General features: G+C 39.9%; 1 protein-coding gene across 2 annotated transcripts in view; it reads right to left on the reverse strand.

Annotated features, from left to right (window-relative positions):
* The window catches only part of DAPK1 (death associated protein kinase 1), a 96,472-nt gene that overhangs the window by 48,014 nt on the left and 24,826 nt on the right, over nt 1–23,632 (reverse strand). For both annotated transcript variants that reach the window (XM_048502932.1, XM_048502931.1), the window contains exons 3-5: nt 7,983–8,204; nt 4,497–4,635; nt 2,900–3,029 (exon numbers count right to left, since the gene is read on the reverse strand). In XM_048502932.1, the coding sequence (XP_048358889.1) occupies nt 2,900–3,029; nt 4,497–4,635; nt 7,983–8,204 (491 nt within the window). The remainder of the gene's footprint in view (nt 1–2,899; nt 3,030–4,496; nt 4,636–7,982; nt 8,205–23,632) is intronic.

Consider the following 23,632-nt stretch of genomic DNA (forward strand, 5'->3'; position numbering starts at 1 on the left):
CAAAATAATGCGTTTTCAAACCACTTTCACAACTGTTTGCAAGTGGATTTTGCCATTCCGCACAGCTTCAAAGAGAACTGAAAGCAGTTTGAAAGTGCATTATTCTGCATGTGCGGAATGAGCCTTAGAACATTTATTTATTTATCGAATGTTTACCCCGCCCTCCCCGCAAAGGGGCGAAGGGTGGCTACAACACTAAAACAAACAGTAAAACATCATGCTATTAAAACAGATAAATAATAGTTCTAAAATACTCAACATTGACAGTGATTTATTAAAATCCGCATATCCCCCACCCCTGGGAGACCAGAAAATAGATGTTATCCCAGCTGGCCCTCAGAGAAAGCCCGGTGGAATAGCTCCATTTTACAGGCCCTGCGGGAGCTACTCACATCCCGCAGGCCCCTTATCTCAGATGGGAGCATATTCCACCAGGTACGGGTCAGGGTCAGCCGGGTGGTTTTCGGGCCAGGTTCCGCTCCGAAGGTTCCGCTCCGAAGAACAGAGGAGCCTGCCTGGGAAATATGGAGAGAGGCAGTCCCTGAGGTATGTGGGTCCAAGGCCACTCACAGCCTTAAAGGTCAAAACCAGTACCTTGAAAATAACCTGGTATTGACCTGCAGCCAGTGGAAATGGAACAGGAAAGGTGTCATATGGTCCCTACTCGAGGCTCCAGTCAGGAGCCTCGCGGCCACATGCTGAACAAGCTTCAATTTCCGGATTAGGTTCAAGGGCAGGCCAGCGCAAAGTGAGTTACAATAATCTAATCTGGAGGTGACCGTTCCATGAATTAGTGTGGCCAGATCAGAATGGGAGAGATAAGGAGCCAGCTGTCGTGCCTGGCAGAGAGGTAGAATGCAGTCTGGACCATCTTGGCAACCTGGGCCTCCAGGGAAATCCTGGAGTCCAAGATCACCCCCAGACTGGTCATCGACAAGGCCAGATGTAAGGCCTCACCGTCCAGCACTTAAAATTTAATAGGCACCTCAGCAAGATTTTGGAGACCCATTAATTTTCCTTAGGTTGCCCTACAATCTAGACGATTTTAAACTGATTTTCATCAATTCATATAATTTTTGTAATGAAACAAATTAAAGCCACCATCATATCATAGATCTTACATCTATAAGCAGCATGTCTTAGTCTGTTAGCAGCACAACCAAAATAATTCATTTACCACTTTGTGGCACCTCCCCGGGGCAAAAAGGTAATTCCAAAGCACAGATCCTCATAGATTCTCATGATTTTGCATTGGGCCACCCCAAATTTTCCATCAAATGTTTATGAACATACAGAGTGCACTAAAAAAAACACACATATCCACTGCTTTGTGGCACTGTCATGGTCCACAAATAATAGTTTGAAAGCATCACGATTTTTTGCTTCAAGTCATCCCAAACTAAGTGTAAAATCACATATTATGTCCATAGCCACAGACTACACCAGAAAAATCACAGATCCATTGCTTCATGGCATGGTTGTGGCACAAAAATGTGGTTCCAAAGACAGATCCTCCTGGATCCTCACAGTTTTTTCATTGGGTTACCTCAAATTTGAATTCAAATCATGCATAATGCATATACCCAAAGATTACTCCAGAACCATTGCAGATGTATTGCTTCATGGCACTCCTATAGTATAAAAAAGTGGTTCGGAAGCACAGATCCTCATGGAGCCTCAGGATTTTTAGGCTGGGTCATCTGAAACTTATGATCTAATCATCTAATCATATTATATGTATTGTCAAAGGCTTTCATGGCCAGAATTAACAGAATGTTACAGGCTTTCCGGGCTGTGAGGTTATGGTCTGATGATGTTTATAGTTGTAGGTTGCACCATAGAAATCATATATCCACTACTTTGTGGACCTGCCACAGTGCAAAAACAGAGTTCCAAAACAAAGTGATAGGTTTGTGAATTTTGTGGTGTACTCTATGGCTATAGATGTAATAAGTGATTTAATGGTTTGATAAGTGGTTTGATTTTTGCATGACAGTTTTAAAATCCTGCAGATCTATTAGGCTTTATCAGGATCCATGCTTTAGATTCAGGTTTACAATCCATGGTAACTTCATACCGGTGTATCTGTTATTTCTGTGGTGCAATCTGTAACCATGGACATCATGAGTAATTTGAACAGGAGTTTGGGGTAAAAAATCCAGTTAAAAAATCCTGAGGATCAATGAGGATCCCTGCCTAAAAACCACATTTTTGTGCTATGGTAGTGCCAGAAAACATTGGATCCATTACTTTTGTGGTGCAAGTGGTGACCATGGATACGGCATGTGATTGGGAAATGAATTTGGTTGACCTAAAGTGCAAATCCCAAGAATCAATGAGGATCTGTGATTTGGACCTATGTTTTAGCGTATCCTGACATATGAAATGGTGGATGTACGATTTTTGTGGAATTGCCCATAGACTAAGACATGATCTACAGTGTGAAAACAGAATCCCTGTTTTGTGCCATTGCTGCGCTGTAAGTTATTGGATCCATGTTTTTTAAGGTTCAGTCTGTGGTCCTGGCTTTAACATGTGTTTTGATACTGGATTTGGGAGAGTTCTGTGAAAACAACCTGGAGGATCCATGAGGATCTGGCTTTTACTTTTACTCCTGCTATATCTTCCAAGGGTAAAAGGACTGTGCAGATACCAGAGTTTACCATCAAATCATCAACTATCATCAGCTCTGCAGCTACCACACTTTTTACTCTGTAGAGAAAATATACTTGTACATAAATACTATCCCTTTATTTGAAATGGGTATTTTTTGGTTAGTACAACATTGGACTAGAAATTATTTCTGCAGTGGTTGTAGCTGACCAATTTTAATGCTGCCCTGCAAATATGCCATAACTTAGTGAAGGGGAAGGGGGGGAGAAGAAGCAAGAGTACGTACCAACAAATTCTGGTGTTCCAAAAATGTTCTTAAACTCATTACTAAAGTCTATTTTGTGAGCCAAGCCAAAGTCAATGATCTTGATACGAGGTTTTGGTACATTTCTGTCCAGCAGCATTATGTTCTCAGGCTTTGAAAAAAAATAATAACCATGAATGAAATTATACCCATATATATGAAATTTTTTAAAAATAAATACTCAAGAAAACTGTATACAAGCCCCTTCCCCAAACATCTGAACATCTATTCTGAAATAAGATGGAACTCCATAGACTCTCACAGAAATATATTTTCAAGCACAATTCAAAAAAAAATATCAGGACACCCAATGCTAAGACAGTATATAAATACAAGTGTTAATATTAGCTTTCCACATTGTGGCAGGAAAACCCAAGTGTTGCAACTTGACTCCCAACTAATCCAGGGGTCCAAGGTTGAGGCATGTGATGAATAATATTTATGGTGTTCCCGCAAAGTAGTCATAAAGCACACAGTTGCCATTTGCCTTCTTCCAAATATTTTACTTCAGTGTGTAATACACACTGCGATCTGATGTATAGGAATGAGTTTACCTATCCAGGTAGACAACACATAAGAGACTCTGGCAATTTCAACAACAGATTTCTTTGTTGCTCTCAGTGGAGAAGACACACTTTGTTGCTTCCAGTGGAGAAGATACACTGAGACAAGGAACTGTGAGGCTCCTCTTATACAGGCCTCAATAAAAACAGAAACTTTTTTGGTGAGGGCTCAGTTAAAGGCATATAGTATACACATACTGGTATATACATCACATTCCCCTTCTTCAAGCTAACACTGTCATTTTATCAACTGATTGTCAACGTATGAAAACCACATCATAAAACCATACTTCCAGTGCTTTGTCTACCAGACAGTGCATCATTATAGCAATTTTATAACCTTCTAACTTATCCTCAGCTTTTGTAATTTGTTGGTACATTTTTCATTTCTGCTTCAGTTCCCAGTAAATTCCCAGTAAAGCTTAGCACAGAGGATGGCTTAAAGAGTTCCATCCTTTCTGTTCAATATAGGATTCCCAAACAAACTCCCATTTCTGACACTTATTGTCTGGTGTCCAGGAATGAATTCACTCATCCAGATCATCGGCATTGGGGAGATTCTGGCACCTTCAACAACATGCTTCTTCATTGCCTCCAATGGGGAAGACACACAATCTTGTTACCACAACCTCCACTTACTACACACTCTGAACTAAAACAAAGTGAGGTCCCTCACACACAGGCCTTAAGGAGAGAAACTAAAACTGGTTTGTAAGGGTTCACTTAAAGGCATACATACATAAATATACCAAATAGTGGCTTCCACTGTGGTTTGGGTCACAGCAGTAAGTTATGACTGTCTTGCAAATGGGTTATGAGGCCAGGAAGGGGGAGGAGGTGGAGTTTGCCTCTGCACAATGTGAATGGTCATGAAATACAGCTTGTTACTCACTAATGCTATTAATTTGTAAGTACTAAACACAAAAAAAAACAAAATATAAACTTGCTCTATGTTATTTGAGAAAGTGATGAAGAATTTTGATATCTAAAGTTTAAAGGATGAAAAACTAATTTACCTTGAGATCAAAGTGTGCAATTTGCAGACTGTGCAGATAATTAACACCATTAAGGATTTGCTTGAGAAATTCTGTGGCCTCCTCTTCAGTCAAAGATTCCTTTTCAGCTAAAAAATCAAACAGTTCCCCTCCTGCAACTCTGTGAAAACAAGAGCAGTAGTTAATGACACACAACTTTATTTTTTTCTTTCAAGGATTTTGCACAACCATATTAAGGGAGCATTAATTCTGAAGACATTCATCACAGTATTAAAACTAATTGTGGTGGGTTTTCCGGGTTGTGTGGCCGTGGTCTGGTGGATCTTGTTCCTAACATTTCGCCTGCATTTGTGGCTGGCATCTTCAAAGGTGTATCACAGAGGGAAGCCTGTTACACACTGTGTCCAGGGTGACAACCAGTTGAATCCGACCGTGAAAGCCTTCGATAATATATAAAAACTCAATTTTCACATTTTATGTACAATTGATTCTGCACGGTACAAATATAAGAGTTGACGAAGGGAAATATCGTGGTTTGGGCAAGAACTTCACATGGGTCCTTTCCCCAAAGTGGGATTGATCCACGATATTTCCCTCAACCCAGGTTTTTCAGAAAATGCCAAAATTGCAATTTTTTGAAAAAATCCCATGTTATACCCGCTTCCATGGGAACAGCACAGGTGCCAAACTGCAATATTTTTCTCACCCTGTTGCTTGTTCTCCTGCCTTATGTCATGTCAATTTTGTTTCTGCTGAGCTGCCAATCAGTGCGATAGCCCATCATTTCAGAAACGTCTCCAAGCATGTTTCTCCCCTTGGCAGTGACTGTGAGTACCGTTTCACCCAAATGTGTACAGCAACAGATTCTCAACAAATGGGGGCGTTGTGAGCAATGGCCTTCTTTTCTTTCCTTTGTATTTTTTGGTGCTCAGAGCATGTAGCTAGGCAGATGCACACTTTTGGATGTGGATGGGAGATATTGCTTTCCTGAGTTTTTGGATAGATTTTGTTATTTTGTATATCACAGTGTTAAGGAGGATATACAATGCATGCTTCATGTTTCCACGTGTTGTGGTTTCAAAGCCCAAAACTCTGGAGAAATGGGAGTGGGAGGCTTTGGGTTGCTGTAGATTTATTAATTTTTTATATTTTTATCTTGCACTTTCCCCAAAGGCCTCAGGGCAGGTTACAACAGAATTAAGACACACTAAAACATTAAATAAACAGAGCATTAAAATATAAAACACTTTGCAAAATTACAGTATAAATAAGTTATAAAAGAAATAGATGGTGACTTAGATGGATCCATCACAACTCATTCCCTCCCCTCCCCTCTTCCACGCCCCGCTTCAGAAGCTGAAAGGAGATGATGGTGCCATTTAATCCAGCTGGCTAGGTGGAAAAGGCCTGATGAAACAACCATTTCTCCACCAATTGGGAGCATTCACTTTGCAGAGGGTGGAAGCGGGTGTAAGGGGGACTGTGGTGGAACAGTCAATCAGAACGAAGGAAAAACAGGATGTTTGCACCTGTGCATTTGCATTGAAAAAAAAAGCATTCATGCGAAGGGGCAGAAAAAAACCGTATTATTTCCTTCAAATAAAACTGGCAATAATTTAAAGAACAGTAAAATAGACCCAGAAGTTCACAATCATGATGTTGGTCATAACTGTTTGTTAAAGGAATATAGAATGCTATAACAAATTGATTTTATACTTCAAAGGAAGGTATGCAAATATATTCAATAAGATATTAACAGAGAGATAAAGAACTTTTCCTAATATTACATCATTGTATATATTTTCATGCAGTATCAGGGAGATATTATTTATAATATCTTTATGACAGTTAATGTGCATTCCCTAGTTAATTCTCTTGTGATTTTCTAATAAGATTATTTAACAAATTCTGCATAGATTCTTAAAGAACTGTATGTTCTTGAACTCTGATTAGCAGAAGATCAGAATGATTACCACCCACAGACTCTAAACACGTCAAATGACAAAGCATATAATTTCATTAAATTTAGACCACATATTAATCCAGAGTTTTTCATCAGAAAACTAAGCTCTATCAAACACTCCCATATATTAATATCTGAAAGCTTTTATGATTTTCTTCTTAAATGTAAAATACTACACAGAACACATTAACAGATAACACAGGCAATTACTACTAAGGCACATTGTGAAAGGAACTGAGAATCAGTGTTGTGTAGTGGTTCGTGATGGACTGGAAATGGAGATGACTGGGTTTAAATCCCTCCCTCTTTGCCATCAAGTTATTGTATGACTAGTAGCAAAAGCCCATTGTGTGTGGGAGGATGCAATGGGCTCTAGGAAGCATTTCCCTCACGGTCTAAACAGCTGGTGCCTTCTTGCAAGGCCAACTTTTTGGGGTGGGGGGGCGGGAGGAGCATGCCAGATTGCCTGGCTCGGATTCTGGCGGCGGGTTGGGTGGGCAAGAGGAGGGTTCTGTGTGGCAGAACAGCTATTCCGCCACCCAGCTTGGATTTTGGGAGTAGGGGCAAGAGGAGGGTGCCAGGTAGTGGAGAACTTGATCTGCTGCCCAATCCAACTGTTTGGGGAGGTGGGAGGGCTTTTTGGGACCCTCAGAACAGCAGGAATCAAATGTCAGGGTGATGAACTCTGACCTCATTGGTGGAGGATTCATTGTCCTGACATTCAGTTCCTTAGCACTTTATTGTTTAGAATTTCTCAAAGGCAGTTTTAAGAATCAAATGGATGCAAGTTAAACTATGTATGATGCCCTAAACATCTTAGAAGGGAGAGAATTGAAATAAATAATAACTCTCCAAACAGGGGCATCAAACACCATATTCTTGAGGACTTCTGTGACCGATAATGCTAGTCCAGTGGTGGTGAACCTATGGCACTCCAGATGTTCATGGACTACAATTCCCATCATCCCCTGCCAGCATGGCCAATTAGCCAATTGGCCATGCTGGCAGGGACTGATGAGAATTGTAGTCCACAAACATCTGGAATGCAATAGGTTCACCACCATGGCGCTAGTCCATCTCCTTTCCCCTTTATCAGCTAATTCCCTTTGAACTCTGTTGGACTTCCAAAAATATATTTGACAAGGTACCTCACTCAAGACTCCTAAGATAAAAAGATGAGTTCTCTTGTGGATTAAAAATTGGCTAAATGACAGGAAGCGAAGAGTAGGAATAGATGTCACAATGAAGGAAAGCTCCACAAGGATTGGTTTTGAGACTGGTACACTTCACAGAAACCACAAAGATAATGAGTGTATACTTTACATGCAGAAGATTCTCAGATTTCTGCCCAAGTCTCTGGAGAGCTACCGCCAGCCAGAGTAGACAGTTCTGAGGTAGATGGGGCTATGTATAAAACAACTTCAAACCTATTAGCCATATTATACAATTTTATCAAAAGCTGAAAGAAAGTTGCATTTTGAAAAAGAGACAACCTGTGTGATTTTCAGGATTATCACTCCCCTAATTATTTCAAAACTACTTACAGCTCCAGAATAAGAATGACATCCACTTTACTCTCATACACATCATATAATGTGATCACATTGGGGTGCTGGATTTGTTTTAATATGTTTACTTCTCGTTCAATGTCCTCTCTGCTCACTCCCCGACGACTGGATTTTGTTCTCCGTTTCTTGATGAATTTTGCAGCATATTGTGTTCCAGTACTCTTCTCACGGCACTTCCTTACAACTGCAAATTGCCCACTAAAAGACAAGACAGTAGAAATAATGTTTCTATAAAGCACAATTCTTGCCTTCTATGCCTGCACTAGAAATATTACACACAACATGTTCAGACTTTTTTAAAAAATGAGTAATTTCCTTAACTGTAATGGGGGAGAAAAATTATCATTCAGTTTCTGAGGTAACAGGAAAGCATTCAAATGTATTGTGCTGCAGAACTGGTTGCTAGTTTGCCTTCTTAAATGCTCTCCTCAAACTGAAATAATATTTTACATTCAGCTTTTGACAGCCATCTGTCTACCCTGGAAAAGTTAATACTAAAGGAAACAATCTTGATTTATTTTTAGAAAACAAAGCTGCAATAAAATATGAATAGTTCTTAATATTATAGTTAATATTATAGGAATGATTTAGAAGTAATGGCAGATCATGGTTTACTGTTACATGAGTCTGTGGGAATGAATGAGCACTGTTAAACCTTGAACTACCAATATATATCTAACAGAAATGGTGGCTTCTTAAGGTTGCCAAAGTAGAATTGGTTTAATAAAGGAAGCATCTTCTTCTGCAAAAGTACGTTGCTCTTTCATGTTTGAAGATCTGCCACTGAGGACTTGTACTAGTTGACATACTTGGTGATACAAGGTAGACATCCACTAAGAGCAGGCACTTTCAATCATGACCTGAGATCTGTCGAATGTTCGTAACTTAGGACTACGAACTGTTTTACAAAACAGTATTCCTTCCATTCTGATTTGAAAATGAGGAAAAAATATAAACAGCTTTTGAGGACAAGATGGGCTGAGGTTAACAGGAAAAACACTTAAACCTCACTGGGCATCTGTAAGCTCTTGGGCTCATCTATAAAGTCCTTTGTATCCCAGCAATTGTTTTTCAATTAAGGGAAGACCTTATTTAGGCTTATTTCAAATCATATGGGTCCAACACATGAAAGAAGTTATACCTTGAACTTAATATTTTACAACAAGTTTCTGAGAGAAGACTGGTATCAAGGAAGAAGATTTGGACTGAATCACAGTTCACCCTCGGCCTATTCAAAGCAAGAATGAATGTGGTCCCAACAGGTAACAGGAATGGAAAATCTCACTGGATTCAGAATGTTTGGGAGTGGGGGGGGGGGCAGGATATAAATCCTGTGCTCTGTTAAGACTGTGATTTCAACTTGGAATTGAAACTATTCTCCATTGTTGATCTCTTCCTTTTTTTAACAGCTCAAAATGGAAATCAAGGACAAGACAGAAAGTTGAAAATTCAGGTTCCTGCCTCCTGGAGACTGGGGTATGAAATCACTCACCAAGATGGCCTCCGCCTCCAGGAGAACTCCCCGTCAGCGGATACCAGGGGCCTGTGGGACCTTAAACAGTTTTTCAGGGCCTTTGGTTGAAGCCACATGTCTTAAATCCGATTCTATCTGCCAGCTTCCTGCCCAGTATCCACCATCGTCACCTGGCATTGTCCCTCTGTATTCTCCCCCCCTCCCCATGCTCAGATAATAAGATCTGAAATTACATGTGCTGGATAGTTTTTATAGGATTAGTTTGTGTTTGCCATCTGAATTCTGTTTAGACTCTGATGAGTTATTTTGTACAAGTTGTTTCAAGTATCTATGTATGCCACCATGAGCCCATTCTCAGTCATGAAAGGTGGGATATAAATTTAACAAAATAAATAAAAATATAAAAAACTCAGGAGTGCTGCCATGAATAGGGTTCTCAGTTCCCCCCCAGCCAAGGGAGGGGATCTTACCAGGCTTAAAGAGACCTAGTTCACAATGTTATCTGTGTGATAATATCAGTTCTGGAAGTGACATCATCACATCACCAATAACGAGAGAGATGTTCCGGTAGCTGGACAAAAATTATACTAAAAACAGTTTGTACTATAGAAAGTTTTGCTCAAATATCTGAGCATATCCTTGGCCACTGCTTGTGTGATGACATCACTTCTGGAAGTGACATAATCATGCCCGCGACATCAAGATCTGACCTCATTTTAAGCCTGTTATGACCCTCTGCTGGCCAGATGGATGGTACCAGGGGGAGGGAGACTCCTGTGCCTATGACAACCCTTGGGATGAAGGAGCTAGAGCAGGGGTAGGGAACCTGCGGCTCTCCAGATGTTCAGGAACTACAATTCCCATCAGCCTCTGTCAGCATGGCCAATTGGCCATGCTGGTAGGGGCTGATGGGAATTGTAGTTCCTGAACATCTGGAGAGCCGCAGGTTCCCTACCCCTGAGCTAGAGAAATGCATAGTGTAAGGACGTGTTGCTGATGAACAAGATTGAGTTAATTCATGTTATAGTATTTCCTATTACTATTTAAGGGTGTGAACATTGGACAATGAATAAAGCTGACAGGAAGGAAGTAGATTCCTTTGAAATGGCGTGTTGAAGAAGAGTTTTATGGGTACCATAGACCATAAAAAGTCAAATAAATGGGTTCCAGAACAAACCATACCTGGACTTTCCCTAAAAGCTAAAATGACTAAACTGAGACTATTGTACTTTAATAAATTATAAGACGACAAGACTCACTGGAAAAGACAATAACACTAGTAAAAAGCTGAAGACAACTGGAAAAGGGGAAGATTGAACATGAGCTGTATTGACTCAATAAAGGACGTCATAGCCTTCAGCTTGCAATAAACGAAGCCACAGCCCTCAGTTTGCAAGACCTGAGCAAGGATGTTAATGATATAATGTTTTGGAAGACACTGATTCATAGGGTTATCATGAATCGGAAGTGACTTGACAGCACTTAACACACACACAGAGTCCGCCTTGAGTTTCTGTGAGACAATTTCTATAGAAGATCTCTGTACACAGCTGGATCGGGGTGGGTGGGTCCTGCTGTAGTTGTTGAATTTCTCAGCTGTGTTTGACAGTCAGCCCATAAGCTATTGCCCATTGCCTTGCCAACATTGGTTTGCGTGGGACAATCCTTCAATGGTTGATCTCATATCTCCATTATTGGAGTGGTGCTAGGGGAGAGGATCTCAGCATGGGACCCTTTGCTGTGCATAGTCCCAGAGGGGGCAATCCTCTTACCAATGCTGTTTAACATCTATTTGCGCCCCATGCCTAGTCAGGAATTTTGGGCTGGGTTGTCATCAGTATGTAGAGGACACCCAGCTGTATCTTTTAATGGCCAGACACCATCCTGGAAAATCTTGCAGAATGTTTGAAAGCTATGGTGAGATGGTTGAAACAGAGCCACCTGAAACTAAACCCATCAAAAATGGAAGTCCTGTGATTAGACCAGAGAGGTCCAAATCAGGATATTAGGCTTCCCACTCTTGACAGAGTACAGCTATCACCGGCTTCCATTGTCAAGAGCTGGATATGATCTTGGATGCCTCTCTTTCATTGGAGGCCCAGATCACAAATACAGCTAAGAAAGCATTTTTTCGTCTCTGCCAAGCCTCTTATCTTTTGTTTCTGCCAAGCTGGCCACTTATCCGGCCTGCAATGATCTTGCCACAATGATTCATACAACCATCACCTATAGACTACTATAACTCGCTCTATGCAGGGATACCTTTGAGACTGCTCCAGAAACTGAAACTGGTCCAGGATGTGGTGGTATGCATCCAAAGCCATCCAGCTTTCCTAGACCAGGCCCAGCGTTTTTTTAGTTATGGTCCAAGCCTGGCAGAACACTGTGTTGAGCAAGAACTGTATCCTGGAATACTTAACCCTGTTCTGCCGGATTTGTAAGACGGAGATATTCTGCCATGCATATGGTTGTGGAACGCAACGGTGAAATAGATTTGCTGGCTTCCCATCCCTCCTTCCTTGTTCCTTCCTTCTATTCACTTCCCTCCCTTGTTCTTTCTCCCCTTCCATTTGGCTCTTTTATTTTACCTGACCTACTCTCTGGAGCATTTGGGAGTTTTCAGATCATTCCTAGATTCCCCAGCTAGGGTTCATCTCTTTATTTCATTTTACATAATTTGATATTTTTATTGAGAGTGTATTATAAATTATTGTTGGAAGTCGCACTGAGCATAGCCTGGCTTGAGGAGGGCAAGGTATCCTATCCCATACATACATACCGGTAAAAGGCTTGCTGTAGTGGTGATGAGGCTAGCTGTAGTGGTGATAAGTGGGGAAGAGCCCTCCGGGGGAGGGCGGTCTATAAACATAATAATAATAATAATAATAATAATAATAATAATAATAATAATAATAATAATAATAATAATAATAAAAAGACAGTTTATGTGCTGTATAAAAGTCTATGGCTGCTTTGAAACTTTCTACTAACATGATTAAAAGCGCATTTAATGTTTTATCACTATGATAAGCTAAAGGCCTTTTGCTAAAATGCTCCAAAGATTTGCTTTAACTGCTATTCTAATTTGGATCTATTTAAAACCACATAGTGCATGTAGTTTACTTCATGTTTATATGATTCTTAATTTGTAACATTAAAGCTGTATGTCAGCCAACATATTCTTTAAGTTAAATGCATCCCTGTATCCCTATTTGGTTTTATTCTCCTAACATTTGGTATGAAAGAACAAAATATTTTAGGGCTTTGTTTTTAAATAGCATGTATGCAGATTACCTCTACATTAAACCTAAAGATCTCTTCAGTAATTTCCAAATTTTCCAACCTTGAAGTCATTTTGCTAAACATTAACCACTACATTAATAGCACTTGAACTGTTTTACGCATTTCATTATAATGTCCAGTCACAGCTGCTTTAACTGCAAACGTAAGAGACACCAAATAGTTGGAAACTTTTTCCCTCAAATGGTACAGCTTAGTAGTGAATTGGAAGATAATTTTAAAATGCTCAGAATGCCCTTCCCTCTCTGCAGGCTGGCTCCTGTTGTCCCCAATGCCTGGAGAGGGCCAAAGCCGGCCTTCATGGAGGCCAGGGGCGGGGCTTGGCAGCAGCAGTGGCCCAGACGGATGCTGTAGCCGCCTACTGCAGAATCCCACCTCCCTGCAGGGGGGCGGAGCTTTGTGGCGTGCGGATGGGGCGCACGCTGTTTTTTACACAGGTAACCAAAACCCACATGACAAAAGGTGTGTGCCCAGGGACATGGGTGGCCCCATGTCACTATAGGCCATAAGCCTCTGCCTTTGTCCAGTCAATTTCTGTTTCTAGCCCAGGAAATCCTACGTCACATCACAATGTTTACTAGACTGACCATGTTTATGCGGTGGCTTGCCATTACTTTCCACAGTGGTCTACACTTTAACCCCAGGAAGCTGGATACTCATTTTACCAGCCTCGGAAGGATGGAAGATTGAGTCAACCTTATGCTGACTACCTGAAACCAACTTACCCAGATCCCAAAGTATAATGCCATGCAGTCAACCCTCCAAAGCAATCATTTTCTCTAAGGCAACTGATCTCTGGAAATAATTTCAGGAGATCTCCAGGCACCACCTAGAAGTTGGCAGTCCCAGTCCCAACTCGCTGTTTGAGTTGGGACTAGGGTTTGCTGTTTGAATTGGGACTAGGGCAGCCTTGGCAGACTGCTACTAAAAAGTGATTGTTGCCAAGTTTTGGTATTTGGAAGCTGCATATATACATAGATTCAAACACTATCACATTGCATAAGCTGACAAAGGAACAATTAACTCCACAAAGTGAATCAAGCAGCAATATTTGAAGAGCTGACAGTCCCAGGAGATGTGTAATCAGATACAGAAAAACAGCATTTCTGTTCAGGGTATAGTATTAAAAAAATGAAGCTATTGATGTCATTTTGAATGCAAAGACACCAAGCAAACCTAATTTGCTGTGATACTATAGGAGTCATACAGATGTTTGTCAGCTGACAATTAAATAATCCTCCTATTCATTTTCCCCATATATTTTGTCTACTTATCAGAACAGGAAATCTAATTTTACTCATCTCACATAATGTAATGCACCTAGCAAATGAATGGTATCAGCTACCAAAAATTGTGCATTCCTGGTTCTATGCATATTCAAATATACTTTAAAGCAAGCTTATTTGCACCTTTCTATGAGAGAATTCCTAAAACCTGTTGTTGGAGGTCACCTTTTTGAGAACATGTAATGCCTCATAAACAAAAGCATAGGTAGGACAATCTTTGCTTCCCTACAAAGGTATAGTTTTCCCTGGATTCAGAAGGGCAATATGGTGTAACCTTTACAAAATTTATTTCTGCTCCCACAAGGGGCACCAAAGTGGCTAACAAATTAAAACACACATAATAACAATCAGTACACAAATCTTTCAGAGAACAATAATAAGACTTTCTGGTTTTAATTATCTCCACAACTATCTCCACAACTACCTCATAACGAAACATAGCAATCCAATCCTCCAACATCTTCCCCTGCCAAAAAAAGCCTACAACAGCAGTTTAATTTCTAATTCAGGCTTTTTCATGGCTATCATATGCAAGAACATTTGCCATAAGATAGGTGCCTATAGATCACTGATGGTAAACCTTTTTGAAACTGAGTGCCCAAACTGCAACCCAAACCTCACTTATTTATCGCAAAGTGCCAACATGACAATTTAACCAGAATACTGAGGTTTAAGTTTAGAAAAAAAACTCAAACATTACCATCTTTTGTCTTAAAAGGCATTGTGTTCTGCCACACACTTGGACTGCGGCGTAGGTGGTGGGGAAAGGTGCGCTCTCTGTGGAGCTGGCATGGTGCCCAAGTGAGCTCAGGGTTACTGGGCCTGCTGCCTGGTCTGGTAATGAGGTGGGGGAGAGGGGGTACTCATGGGGTGGTAGATGGTACTTACAGCAAATCAAGTTGACTCAAGAGGACCTCCCTGAACCTCAGGCCCAGCCGGAAACAGCCTCTGGCGGGGCGAGGTGGGAAGGGGGAGGCTATCAGCATGTACTGGGCAAAGGCATGCGTGCCCACAGAGAGGGCTCTGAGTGCCACCTCTGGCACCTGTGCCATAGGTTCTCCACCACTGCTATAGATGACAAAGCTTTTTCTTCACTGAAAAATTAACAAATCTTCATCAGATGAGGAGATCAAATCTCTCCTCTCACCAAGTTGTCAAAATTCGCCATCTTCAGTGACAAGAATTTCAGCTCTATTTTAGGATTCATGGATTATAAGAATAACTATCAAGTTTTAAATTTCAACTGGCATATTTATGGCATTTAAAAGTATTAAAGTCTCATCTTTCTACAAACAAAACTGTAAATATGTGTAATACTAAAATACTAAAACAAAAGAGTTTAAAACTGCAAATCTCTCTCTTTTTTTCTTTTTAGATTTTTTTTGGTAGAGCAATTTTTCCAATCTGTACACAGTCCCATTTTAAATATTTTTTGATCTGCACTCTGAGGCAAATGTTCAGAATTAGATACACTGAGAAAAACGGAATAGATAGATAGATAGATAGATAGTTTAATACGGCCAAAGGCCAGCAAAGACAAAACAAAACAACAGCACACATCCACAACAGCAAATTACAACAATTATTACAGCTAACCATTTACATGAATGTTTGACTTTCAGCTCATCCCTGATTAAGTAGGCCCTTGCGTTTTTTATACGCCAATGCACAGAACTTTGCTACCTGCTGGGAGATGGTTGCATCCTTGTCTTCCAACAGCATTTTCCTAATCTCTTGGTCAGAATCCCTTGCAATTATCAAGCTGTGTTGCACAAGCAGAGGTAAAATAAAGAGCTCTCTTTCTGCCTTATGCAGCATGCAGTGTAGCAAGATATGTATCATAGAATCAACATCCCCAGAATTACAAACACATTTCCTCAAATGCCAAGGGGTTTTCCCAAATCTGCCTATAAGCATGGATGATGGAAATGCACAAACCGCGTTTCCAGAAAAGGCCCATTGGTATTTGGCTATGGTAATGTGTTGAATGTAGGGGGCCATTACTGTACCACTACCAGATTTCAATGGTCTATATAGAGCAGGAAGTGAGGCATTATCATTTTGGTAGTCAATGTCATCCAATCGTTGATATACCATCTTAAGAGCTAAGGGCAAGTCCCATTCAAGCATCAGCATAGGGTCTAGCCCAATCTGTTTAAGCTTCAGGATAATCTTCTCCGACCAGATTGGATATGGTGATGTTGACAGAAATGCTGGTAATAGGCCCTGGGGGTGTAGGTGGACTTTAATCCAATATTTGATGGCTCTCTTCCAGACTATAGTTTCCACTTTAGCTATTCCTGCTTCATGTCTCAATACAGTGTTGGACGTACATTTTGGTGTATTGAATAGAGATCTAAGGAATGTTGTTGTAACTTTTTCCAAAGGTGTAAAATTGGATATGTTACCTAGTTGGGCTCCATATGTTAATTGTGGAATGGATTTTGCTATAAACAATTTAACAGCAGCTGGAATGTATCCTCCCCCCTGGGTACGGTAGAATCTCAGTATCGCTTGGCTGCTCTTTTGAGCAGATTGGACAAGGGATTGGATATGAGCTGTAGGTTTGCCATTATACTGGAAAATTACCCCCAAGTATCTGAAGCATTTGACCTGATCAATTGGATGCCCTTCGATTGTCCATCTTTCCTTCTTGAACCTGGCATTAAAATGTACTATTTTGGTTTTGGAATAATTCATAATTAGATGTTCCTCAGCACATTTTTGGGTTATCGCATTTAGGGCTCTCTTAATCCCTACTTTGGTTAGTGAGGGAAGCATAATATCATCCGCGATACATTAGAATGGGTAGTTTTTTCCCCTAAGAAAGTGTAGGGGCATGAAACGCTTTGTATCCTGCAAATCTATTATGAAGGAGTTGACATAAAAGTTGAATAGATGTGGTGCTAGAAGGCACCCTTTGCTCAATTCCCCTTCTGTACCTGGTATAGATGGTGTTAGATGTCCCTCTTGTGTCACCCTTAATTAAAGAGGTGTTCTCATGCAGTTGGATTATTATGTGCAATAAGCGTTTGTCAATATTGGTGTTTGCTAGTTTGGCCTATAGGCGATCCACGTGGCACATTATCGAAGGCTGCCTTGAGGTCGAGCAAAGGTTGCATATAGTGAGCCTCTCTTGGAGTTTAACATATTTGTCAATCAGATGGTTTAGAATCAAGCAGTGGTCCATTGCTGATCGGTCCCTTTCTGGAAGCCAGCCTGTCTGTCTCCTAACAGCTTTTCTCCCCTCGAGCCATGCCAGAAACCTTGTGCACAGGTAGTTGGTATATATCTTACTTATGACATTAAGTAAGCCGATTGGCCTGTAGTTGGCTGGGTCCGTGATTACCCCTTTTTAAATGTAGGGACTATTATGGCTTCTTTCCAATCTGTTGGAATATAGCCTGTGCTATTAATACACGGAAAAAGTTCAGCTAGGATTGTAGCCCACCAGTCAATGTTGACTTTCAATAGATCTGGGGATATATAGTCATTCCTAGGGCTTTCCCAGATTTTAATTTGGAAATCATAAGTGACTTCAGTTTTGGTTGTGGGGCCATGTAGGTGTGTTATCCAGTGAAATATAATGTCCCAAAGAAGGCTGATGGTTTGTAAAAAGTTTGGAAAAAATGCTCACCCAGATTGTTATTGTTATTGGATTAAGTAGGCCCAATTTACTAAGATTATTATTCTGGCTTGTTAGTCTCAAAAGTGGCAGAGTCATTTGATCTTACTCAAATTTGATTAGAGATTGCCATTTTTTGTGCATGGACATTTTTTTCTTATATTTTAACATGGCCTTATAAGTTTTTTCCTTCCATTACCAGTTCTTTAGTCACGCCTCTTTGAACTGATGGAATAGTCTTAGCAGGTTTCTTTGGCCATTCTACAGTCATGATCAAACCATTGTTTGTCACGGTCCCTTTTGTTGGCTGGTCACATTGCTTTTGGACAGGAGGGGTTTTTAAGAATTTGCACAGTTTGTTCATATTCTAAAATGGCTTCAGGTCTCCCTTCACACATATCTAATAGTACTTTATGATACAGCATTTTACCTATATCTGAATCAAACCAGTTCACAAAATAGCTTCTCATATCATCATTCCATTTCCTTCTCAGACTGTTCACTTCCACTGCCAGTTCCGTGATGCATAATCCTAGATCTTAGCCCGAAACAGTAATGCATATCTCTCCAAACCAAGGGTTAATGGAAAGGGTCGCTTCCTCGATCTCGCATAACTCTCAAAATGGCTGATCATGCCTGAAGTAATTCTTGTGACAATTCAAAAGTAGTCAATAACTGAAGCTCTGTTGCCTGACCAGTAGGTAAATTGGGCCAGGTAATCACCTGGAGTGCTATCAAAGATTGCTAAATTAAACTTATGGGACAACTGATATAAAAGTAGCCCTGCAAAATTATAGCCTGCATCCAAAGCTTTTCTTTGGTTAAAGGAAGTAGGCCCAACATCCTCTGGCACACAAGAATTAAATCTGTCCAGTAGCAAACTATCACATTGACCCATTCTAGCGTTCAGGTCTCCCCCTATTATTAAGTAGGCCATGGGATAATTTTGTAATAGGTATAAAATCATCTCTTCCAGTTCTAACCATTTTCCTTTAGTCTGAGACCTAGATTGGGAGGGAGAAAGATATATGTTTGCACAAATTATATCAAAGTCTTTGCAAGGCAATAGTACTACCAAAGCCTTAGAACAAGGAGTGGGAATTTTTTTGATGCTTAACTTCAAGCTTGTGGATATAAGTATCCCTAAGCCTCCCTGATATTCTACCTCCTTTGCACCCCGGAGGCCCTTCAGATGTTATTACAGAGTAGTTTGGAAAAAGAAAAATGTGGCCATCATCCAAGTCTCCTGGAGGAAAACTATATCAAACAGTTTTAGATAGTGGGCAAAGTCCGCATCTGTGGCTTTGGCTTTCCAACCTGCGATATTCCAGGAGGCTATGTTAACTGATTGTCAATTTAGATTTTCTATGATGTCTAGGGCTCCTGATGGGTCTTGCAGAATGCAACCATTACGAAATGAAATCCTAGGTTCCTTTTCTAAGGACCTCCTACATGGAGTTAACGGAATACAGTTAGGATTTGTTCGTATCAGTAGGCTAGCATCACTTTGTGGGTATTCAGTTTCTGGGACGTTAACTTGTCCAGACTGTAATTGAGGAGTATGCTTTATTATCTCTAATTCTTTAAGCTCCTGGTCCCATGTCTTCCCTTCCATTGGTAATTGGGTACTGGATTGGAAAACTCTTTGTGAGTGCTGCTCCAGTTCATACTCATACGCTTCCTCTGTATCTTTATCAGTGGTGTTAAGCTTGTGCTTCCTGTAATCCCTGTCCACTCCATCTTGAGCTTCCATCGGAGAGGCATCTAGATTTATTAAGTCTCGTTTTGTAGTTTGTTCATGAGATCATTCATTCGGTTCAGAATTGCTTCCTGTTCAAGTTTAGGCAGGGTTTTGAAAGACTGCAAAAGGTCCTCCTCTGTGGAGTTATCTAAGCGATTTGTATGCAAGGGGTTGGCAGCTTGCTTCTCTGTCTGCTGTGTTGGCATGCTATGCTCCCTTTGAGACACAGGTTGTATCAATGATCTTAATTTCACATTATGAAAAACTCTTGTTAAGTATATATTTAGGAAGTTAAGTTTCTGTTTTATATTCCACAGCCAGGTTGGTATTTTTTTTGAGCTGAACGTAAGTAAGATTTTCCGTTGTGCTCTATTATTATACAGAGTCTCAAAGTTCGTAAGATCAATCCATTTTGGCTTAATTTTCAAAATAGTTGCTAAATGGTTAAGAATTTCTCTTCTTGAGGCCCAGTAATGCATTCTATGAGGATGGATGGTTAGGCAAATTTTGGAAAAACGGAATATATTCTGCAGCAGCACTTTGCCAATCATGAGCTCTAGAATAATTCAGTACTATTAATCATGAACATAGTCCGTAATCATTAACACAGTCTGTAAATAGGTCATAAAACTAAATTATATTAAACAACAATGTTTAATAAAGGTCATCATGAGTATTATATTCAATTAAATTGCCCAGTTATTAGTTCAAAATTACTGTGCTATATTTGAGAAGTTCTATTATTTTCCAGTTCCAAGGAGAATTTTCTTCTGCCCTGCAGATCTGAGATACTTTATAACCTACTTCATTACATCTATCTTTTCCATGCTTATAACTGCCTTGCAAATTTCTTATGAACATGTTTCACAGACCTACTTTACAAATAAACCAACTGTTTCCAATGATACAGAAATAAAATTGTACATCACGGTAATGTAATCCATTACCATACAGCCGTTTAGGAGCCAGTTCAAAATACTTATTTTCATGCAAGCTGTTAATTAAGGGGTTTTATCTTTTTGTTGGCCTGTTTCTGGTCAGAGGTCTGTTTTAGGGATATTTTGGGATGCTGTATGGCTGTTTTATGCCATTTTATGCCAATTGATTGTTTTTATATTGGTAATTTATGGAATTTTTATGGTTTTATGTTTATTTCTAAACCACCTTGAACAAAACTTTTGACCAGCCTTCAGGTTAGAAGCAAACCAGAAGAACAGCTTTAAAAGGTGGAATTCTTTAATTGGAAGACTGGCTGAAGATAAATGTTTTGGATTGGCATCTAAAAAAAGTAAAACAAGAACCAGATGAGCCTTAAGGCAATATACAAATATTTGTATTTGTAAAACATACATTTAACTATCAGAATCAGCTAAGGCCAGTATTATGTCATATCTTAGAACAAACATCACTCTTTTAGTGAACAAAGTTTAACATCACCCCTTCAATTCAGGCAAGGTCAAGAATCCCAAGTTAGCAAGTGCTCTCTTCATTTTTCTTCCAGAAGCACTGAAAAAATCCTTGGAAAACCCAAAAAAACAATGTTTCTGAGTTTTTCCCCTCACACTTTCACATCTGTAGAAAACACTCTATCTACAAATAGATCTAATTCAGTCAATTCTGATTCACTAGCTATGTTCCCCAGACCAGAGCTACAAGTGACCATACAAGAAGCTTTTTGATTTTATCCACAACATAAATTGAGTATAATTTGCACCAGGATCTAGCAGCCCTGTGCCCTATAACCTGCTTTTAAAGCTACTGTCAAGCTTTAATAAACCAGAATAAAAAGACAAAGGCCTCACATAGCCCTATGTTGTCTTGCTTTGCCTTAGAATTATGCTATCAAAAGGCAGTCCACACTCTAGGAAATTATTTGCATATACAGGATGTCACCTGACATATCTCATTATCTATTAAGCATCACACATAATTTGTGGCTTACTTATGGAAATTATTGGAGCTTGACTGTTCTGTGAAAACACACAGATTCTGCATCTCTGTTTATGGCATATACCACACAATCTGGATTATGCAAATGAGAGAGGGAGAGATCTGGAGAATTTTACTTGGGGCCAATGTTTACTCAGTTTCCAACCTCTATGATTTTACATAGACAAAGTGTTATTACTCATATAAATTTTCTAAGAATGAGTCACAGTTGATTAAGAATGAAGTTCAAGGAGGAAGGATGATCTGTGCAGTACCTGCAAAGCTTATCTGCATTTCAAGATAATTCTGTCCTTCTCTTCTACAGAGATTTTAGGCAGTGCTCCCTCTCTGATTAGATTTCAATTTAAAATGAAATACTAATAATCCAATTATGGTGCATTTAATATTTTGAACTTTGCTATGATAGCATGCTAAGAATGAATAATATAGACGATAAACCCTGAATACAACTATTATGAATACTGGAATTTTATCTTGGGTATAGTCTCTCTCGGTGGATGAAGGCTTGGGGTAGAAAGTGCAACCTATATAAATTTCTGTTCCCAGCTTCTTGCCACGGCTTCCAACCAGCTGATTTAAAAGAATAATGGAACAGAAATCCCCTCTGACACAGACATCCACCATGACCTTCATGGCATTAATGGGGAAGAGAATGAAAAACACACATGGCATATTTTCTACTCCAAGCCTCCAATTGCTTCCCACTATTTCCTTGACATCTCACAGCACTTGCAAGATACTTCAGAACTGTAGATAAGTCCAGAAACCACTTCCCTGGTTTGCAGAGGTTTCTGTTCTCTGTAGTTTTGGATTTTTCTGCAAGAAGTTTCCACTAATTATACTTGGCCCCACAGATTTGATCGATGCTCTGGAGGATCATATTCACAATTAGATATAAAGTGAAGAGGCAATCCAGAGGTTTGCCACAACTGCTGAATTAGGTAAACTATATATAGCTTTAATGAGGATTGTCTTGCAATTCACAGAGACAATCCTGACTAGCATCAATTCTAGTTCATTCAAATTAGATATCATGACAAACAATGGTTCTGAACTCAAGAAAGGGAAAAGATAATTAGAAAGAATGTTGGAAGCCCTGATAAGATTTCTGCTCCTTAAAACTGTTATTTGGAGTACTAAGAACAGGATCTGAATTGAGACTTTGTGTTAGCCACAATGCTACCCCCCCCAAAACAAATTGTGTAATAAAGTACATATTGAATAGAAAGAACACCATTGATGTTCTACACACACTTACTTGGGACTACACTCCCATTGTATTTTCCACTGTTTTTACTTAGACATTCATTCCATGCAAACATGCCTAGCATGCCAATAGCATCTCATAAGAATCTGTGTACTAGAAAAAAATTCAACATAATACATTTTTTTAAAAGCAATCATTGACCTTTAGGCTGCAATCTTTTTTTTTCTTGATATAATTTTAAGGCAAACAAAAACAACTAAATATATACAAAAACTATACTATAAGAGGAAATATAGTTAAAGAATTACCGCTTGCTTCCTAGTTATCATGAAATTGTATTTCAATTTATTCTTAATTATTACTAATTAAATAGGATTCAGATTTTACTCTATTACATCAATTTTCTTATTCTCCTAGTCCTCAAATCCACAAATCCTCTATTTATTTATATATTTATTTTTGAGCCAAAAAGTGCATGGCAGGACTTTGTTATGTCGAACACATTTGTTATGATGGCCAGATATGACATAAATGTGACTTGGCTGGGCCAGGTTTGGGGGGGGGCGGGGCGGGCTGTCTTAGCTGGCAAACCACCAGCAGGCTTGCCAGCCCAGATCAGCATTGTGGGGATAGGGGCAATGGTGGGATTCAGCAGGTTTGCACCACTTCGGCAGAACCGGTTGTTAAAATGATGCTTGTAAACAACCAGCTGTTAAATTATTTGAATCTCATCACTGGAACCTGTTGTTAAATTATGTGAATTCCACCACTGGATAGGGGTATCTGCTTCGGCTGTTGAGCTTGCAACAAACTCACAAGCCTGCACTGGCAGGGGGGCTACCTTGGCTATTGAGCCCACAGAACATTCACAAGCCCAAAGCAGCACTGGGTGGTGACTGCCTCAGTTGATGAGCCTGCAGCAGGCTTGCTAGCCCAGATTGGCACAGGTGTTTGTAAGGTGGGAGTGGGTGTCTGGACTAGTGAGCCTACAATGGATTTGCTATGCCAGATCAGGAGCAGGAGGTGGGTGACTGCCTGGACAG

This window comes from Sphaerodactylus townsendi, linkage group LG07 (assembly GCF_021028975.2).
Source record: "Sphaerodactylus townsendi isolate TG3544 linkage group LG07, MPM_Stown_v2.3, whole genome shotgun sequence".
Taxonomy (NCBI): domain Eukaryota; kingdom Metazoa; phylum Chordata; class Lepidosauria; order Squamata; family Sphaerodactylidae; genus Sphaerodactylus; species Sphaerodactylus townsendi.